Source organism: Prosopis cineraria, unplaced genomic scaffold, assembly GCF_029017545.1.
Source record: "Prosopis cineraria cultivar Desert tree isolate PC_DT_omini unplaced genomic scaffold, ASM2901754v1 PC5, whole genome shotgun sequence".
NCBI classification, from domain to species: domain Eukaryota; kingdom Viridiplantae; phylum Streptophyta; class Magnoliopsida; order Fabales; family Fabaceae; genus Prosopis; species Prosopis cineraria.
The window spans coordinates 1,955,662-1,961,498 of NW_026555336.1; the positions used below are offsets into that span (position 1 = coordinate 1,955,662).

Here is a 5,837-nt window from a genome sequence, read left to right on the forward strand (position 1 = left end):
TGCTCAATCATGATGACAATCTGTTTAATTTGGATGATTGACATTTACAGGTTTTTTTAATATTTTATTTTATATTTATTTAAATAAAAATTATAAATTTTAATAAATTTACCTGGTATTAATTTTAGATACCGCAGATTTAATTTAAATAATTTAATTTAATATTAAATATTTTTATAATTTAAATATTTATAAATACATTAGACAACCTAAATTTAAAAATTTTAAATTATAACTTTTTCTTAATTTTTTAAAATTTTAGTTTAAAGATTATCTTTATCTTTATTTTTTAATATTATATTTATTAAAATAAAAACTTATTAAATTTTTAAAAAATTTAATGTTAAATTCACACTATTTAAAATATTAATTTTATAAATTTTTATAATTAATATAAAAATAAAATCTTAAAATTTGAACTGACGGTTCAGGTACAAATCAAGGGATAAGCACCTGCACCGAATCCGATCTGTCGCGCTCTTTCTCTAAAAACAATCTTTTGAGGCCCAAAAAGACCAAAACTTTCCTAACTCAAACTTCCTCGATTCGGATTAAATTCAAACTATTATTGTTTTTTAGAAGTTGGGTGAGAATTTCCCAGTATCGCTGCTGCCAGTGTTATTTTCTTTTTCTTGTTCTTGATGGGGAAAGGAGGAGGCTGCGTTCCCAGCAAGAAGAAGGCAGTGTCAGTCGTCGATGATCCTCCCTGCGACCGCGCCGGAGGGTTGGGAAACGCGCGGATCGTAGTTGGGGAAAACGCCCTTGATGCAGATGCAGATACTGGGGCCACATCAATCCAAGAAACAGCGTCGCACTCCCACACAGTATTGAAATTGAAGATTTTTATTGTGTTCTATTCCATGTATGGGCACGTTGAAGGATTGGCTAAGAGGATGAAGAAGGGCGTCGATGGAGTGGATGGGGTGGAAGGGGTTTTGTATAGGGTGCCGGAGACACTGCCAATTCAGGTATTGCAGCAGATGAAGGTGCCGCCGAAGGACGAAGGCATTCCGGAGATCACGGCTGCGGAGTTGCCGGCGGCTGATGGGCTTTTATTTGGATTTCCGACCAGATATGGGAGCATGGCGGCGCAAATGAAGGCATTCTTTGATTCAACGGGGCAGCTCTGGAAGACGCAAGAGCTCGCGGGGAAGCCTGCTGGATTCTTTGTGAGTACTGGGACTCAAGGAGGTGGTCAAGAAACTACTGCGTAAGTGTGTTTGTGTGTTTGTTTCGTTTCCAGTTTCGCTTGGATTGAAGTCTGCATTGGGCACTCTTTGATTTTGGTCTATTAATGCTAATTAATTCAGTCTAATATAACACAAGTGTGACGTAGAAATTATTGGTCATAGGTACATTACTTCTTGAAGTCAATCTGCATGGATAAGCATTTTTTCCTTGCTTCAATTATACGATATGAACACAAAACTTGAGAATTTTATATTGCTCGTTGACTGCAAGCTTTGTGTCAGAGGAATAAAAACTTTAAAGTTAGTACTCTGAATTACTCTGCCATGTTGCATAGATGCTTCATTTTGTTACGAAGGATCTGATGTAGGGAGTGACATTCCAAATTGGCTTGAATAGTTGAATAGGTAACTTTATGTGGGGTGAAATATTAGGTTCTGGTAATACATTCATGAGTATCATGGGCAGAGATAGGGTTAGAAAATTGCTTGGATTGTTAGTGATCATGATAAAAGTCCAAATCCCTTGTGGAATTGCACGATTTCTTTTACAAATATCGACTATGTAAGCATGCTTTTCTTTATCAGATAATTCATTTAAGATGGGAATAAACAGCAATTGCAAGGCTGCACATAATGTTCGTGCTGGCTTCGCTCTTCTATGTGCTTAAACGATTCTCCGTCCTTTATGCTCTTCATAATTAATAGATTTCATTCAGTATAATTAATAGATTTCTTTGACATGGATTGGTCATAGCTTCTATTCATACTGTACATATCTCTGATTTTCTCTCTGGACAGCATAAACATACACTCAACAATGAAGCCAGGGTGGCTAGGATAAGAATCGCAAATTGTCAAAGCAAATACAAAATGGCTAACATGAAAGTTGGCAAGGCTTTGTCTGATTTCCACATTCTTTGGGATGTACAAGTCAAGATGTTTGTATCTTGGTGTCTAAACCTATAATGATATATTAAAGACAGTATCCATTTTGGATAACTAAGACGTTTGAGAATCCTAGATTCTTGGATGTAAATAATGGCGCTTATTACCTCCCTGATGGCTCTTTGGTCTTGAAGAGGAGACACAGCAATGTAATGAGTGGTTGAAACTTAACTGAAGTTCAAGTGTAAAGTTGGGATTCATGTAAGCCTCTTCTTATTTATCAATTAAATTTCTCATCTAGATGACAAAATTAACAGATTTTATGGTCATGATGTGTGACTATGTCAGATTAAGTTTGGATTCAGTTCAAGTTAATGTGATCAACTTATGACAGAACGATCACATTAATTAGTAGAGGATATATGGTTGAGTTTTGCTTGGAGTAGAAGAAGGAATATACTTTGCATCTTATACATTTTTCTAAATTGAAGATTTCGTGGCATTTTTTGATGGAAAACTGGAACAGATTACGAGATTTTGATGGTTGAAGGAAGCTACTGATTGCTGTGTTTTCTATTGCAGCTGGACAGCAATCACCCAGCTGGCACACCATGGGATGCTATTTGTTCCTATTGGATACACATTTGGACCTGGTATGTTCAAGATGGATTCCATAAGAGGGGGTTCTCCATACGGTGCTGGAGTGTTTGCCGGCGATGGAACGAGAGAGCCAAGCGAGACAGAGCTGGCACTTGCAGAGCATCAAGGCAAGTATATGGCTGTGATAGTCAAGCGGCTGGCCCTGTCTTCTTGATGCTTTCTTGATTTCATTGTCTATTCTTGTTGGGCATCCACATTTTTCTACCTTTCTGTCTTGTGGAAGATTGGTTATGGCATTTTACTGTTGTATTAGGTCCCCGAAATATGATAGTCTGTTCCCTTGTCAATTCCCAAGCTGTTCTTGGTTCTGCATTGTTGTGATGAATGTTATAGATTTTTTTCAAGGGGGGGGGGTAAAAAAGAACAAATAATACTGTGAATTTGTGTATCTTCCGGTTCCCTAGTTGTGGTCTCTTTTTATGGATGTATAGTGACGATTTGGTTTAATGAAATTGATTTATTTTTGGAAGGACCATCCGATAATTCCTGGCCATTACATCGTCTCGAGGTTTGTGGATCATCGTTTCAGCACTAGGTGACTGCTATGCGTCTGTGTGTGTGTGTGTGTAACATCACATTTTTGTTGCCAAGCTATTCAACCGTTCTTTGTGTATTTTAAATTGCCAGATATGATCAATCAAAACATGTTTTTAAGACCGTACTTCACAATAGCAAAAGAATTTCATAATTAATCTCTGTTGTGTACAAAAATGGAGGGTGATTGAGAGTTAAAAAAAATTGAAATGAAATTGTGAGAGGTAATGTTCAAGAGATAGTGGGTTGGGCTGTTGTGTTCAAATCCTCCTCTATTAGTTTACAGAAGACGCAAGAAAATAGGCCCAAATCCAAAGTCAAAATCTGTAGATGGTTTTTCTTGTCCAATAACTTCCATCATCTGATTGCATTTTTAGATTCTTATCTTAATAGGCTGAGTTTTCAATTATTTAGGGTATTAGTATGTTGTGCTGTCATTTAACCGTTGGATTTGCCTTGCAGTGTATGACATTATATTTGTAAGACTTTTTTATGAGAGATGTGAACATTTCAGTTTCCACTTATCGAAGATTCTCCCTTTTGCCTCTCTGAACTGTGTGAGATTCTTATTCAGTTTAGATAAAGATTATGTTTTATTTTGATTGAACCCTCAGTCCTAACAAATTGACATTAGAGCCAGGTTATTTCCAAGATGGTGCATACACGATTTAATAACTCCCATGACTTCTCTATTCCTACTTCTCCAAATTTATTAGAATCCATAGGGCAACAGTTAAAGCAACTCATTACTCGTATGAATGACATGGATGAAATTTCTGCCGATTTAGCAGCTTTGCAAGAACATCATCTCATAGAAGATACTGGCAAAAACAAAAGCAATGGAATAGATGCTTTAGGAGAAGAAGAAGAACGAGATATATTTTGGTGGCTTCGAAATCCTTCTAAGAAACCGCATACGAAAATGGATTTTCCTAAATTTGATGGTGGTGATCCCAGGGGCTGGATCCTTAAAGCAGAAAAATATTTCAGATATTACCAAACACCAAAAGACATGAAAGGTGATGTTGTTGCCATGTATTTAGAAGGAGACGCACTCGACCTCTTCGCTTGGGCAAATTCAGAATTTTGGGCCAGCAGAGTTTCAAAATGCCGATGAACAAACTCAAATAGGTGGGTATGGTGCAAGAATATTGGCAGGAATTTGCTGAGAGGTCGGCAAGAGTCTGCGACTGGCCGAAGCATTGTTTATGAGGGAATTTTTTGAATGGGCTTAAGCAAGAGTTGCGGGCTGATGTTAGTGTACGAAAGCCCAGAACTGTTTATAAAGCCCTAAGCTTGGCTTCGGTATATGAATCCAACTCCAATATTCTAAATTACCCAAATCATCTGGGGCTTCTCAAATGAATCGGGCTTCATCTACTTGGCAATCGAGAGATAATAAAGGTGCGATTTCAACTTCTGCAAGCACATCGCTCTTTCTCTCTCCAACATGCGGTGCATGAACTCCACTTAGGACACAGAAAAATGGCAACATCGTGACAAGGGACTCTACTTTCGTTATGGAGATAAATTCGCCCCAGGCCATCGCTGCAAAAATGGAAACTGACTTTAATGGAAATCACAAAAGAGCACGATATGGAGAACGAAGGTTCAGAAGCGAAAGTTCAATGGAAGACCAAAATGTTCATGCTGAAATATCCCTTCTTGCCATTCTTAGACATCCAGCGAGTGCTACTATTAAGGTGGAAGGATTATTGAAGCAACGGAGGGTGATTATTGTAATCGATAGCTATCCATAATTTCATCTCTTCTTCTCTCGTGAAAGATCTGCACATTCTTACTAAACCAATTACTCCCTTTGGGATACAAATTGGTAACGGTCATATCATTCACTGCAATGAAGTTTGTCCTCGAGTTTTAATCCAAATTCAATCACTAGAAATCTTTCAAGACTTCTACCCATTTTCCTTGGGGGTGTTCAATTAGTTCTGGGCATTAAGTGGTTGGGTTTTTAAACTCCCAACACATATCATAGCCTCCTTCAAGTGTATACTTATGTATTGGCCCTTTAATGTGTTAATTTGGACTCCTAACACTTATTATAGTCTTTTGAGTATAAATATCTTCACTTGGGTTTTCCTTCATTTGGATGACTTGGCTTTGGGTTTTTTGATGACATGTAATGCCACCTAAGACATGGTTGTCACACATGCTGTCACCTAGGACTAAATTGTCAAATAGAATGCCATCTTAGATGCTAGCTAGGTTGCCACATTGGATCACATCACTCAGTATATTCTAGCAAGAACTTTTTTTGTTTATGTCACACACAACTTCTTATGAGTATTGCATATCACCTACAAAGTGATGGTCAAATAGAAGTTGTCAATAGATGCACAGGGACTTACCTACATTGTTGTGCTCATAAACAACCAAGATTATGGAGTAAGTATCTTTCCTAGGTTGAATTCTCTTTCAACACCAGTTTTCACACAGCAACTAGCAAGACACCCTTTAAAATTGTCTATGGTCAACTACTAAAGCTAGGAAAATGAGCCAAGCTCGTTTAAATTCATATAATAGTAGGGCTGATCTTGTAAATAAGAT

At 37.3% G+C, this 5,837-nt stretch overlaps 1 protein-coding gene across 2 annotated transcripts; it reads left to right on the plus strand.

The window, feature by feature from the left end:
• Positions 1-468: 468 nt before the first annotated feature.
• LOC129312087 (probable NAD(P)H dehydrogenase (quinone) FQR1-like 2) lies at positions 469-5,180 on the plus strand. 2 transcript variants are annotated; one of them, XR_008593452.1, is made up of 3 exons: positions 469-1,210; positions 2,658-3,270; positions 4,061-5,180. XR_008593452.1 is itself a non-coding variant. In XM_054954661.1 (2 exons), the coding sequence occupies exons 1-2, from the start codon at positions 642-644 to the stop codon at positions 2,887-2,889; spliced, it is 801 nt and encodes a 266-aa protein (XP_054810636.1). In that variant the 5' UTR covers positions 469-641; the 3' UTR covers positions 2,890-5,180. The 2 variants fall into 2 exon arrangements, 1 of the variants encoding a protein (XP_054810636.1); XM_054954661.1 differs by having other exon boundaries at positions 2,658-5,180.
• The last annotated feature ends 657 nt before the right edge of the window (positions 5,181-5,837 follow it).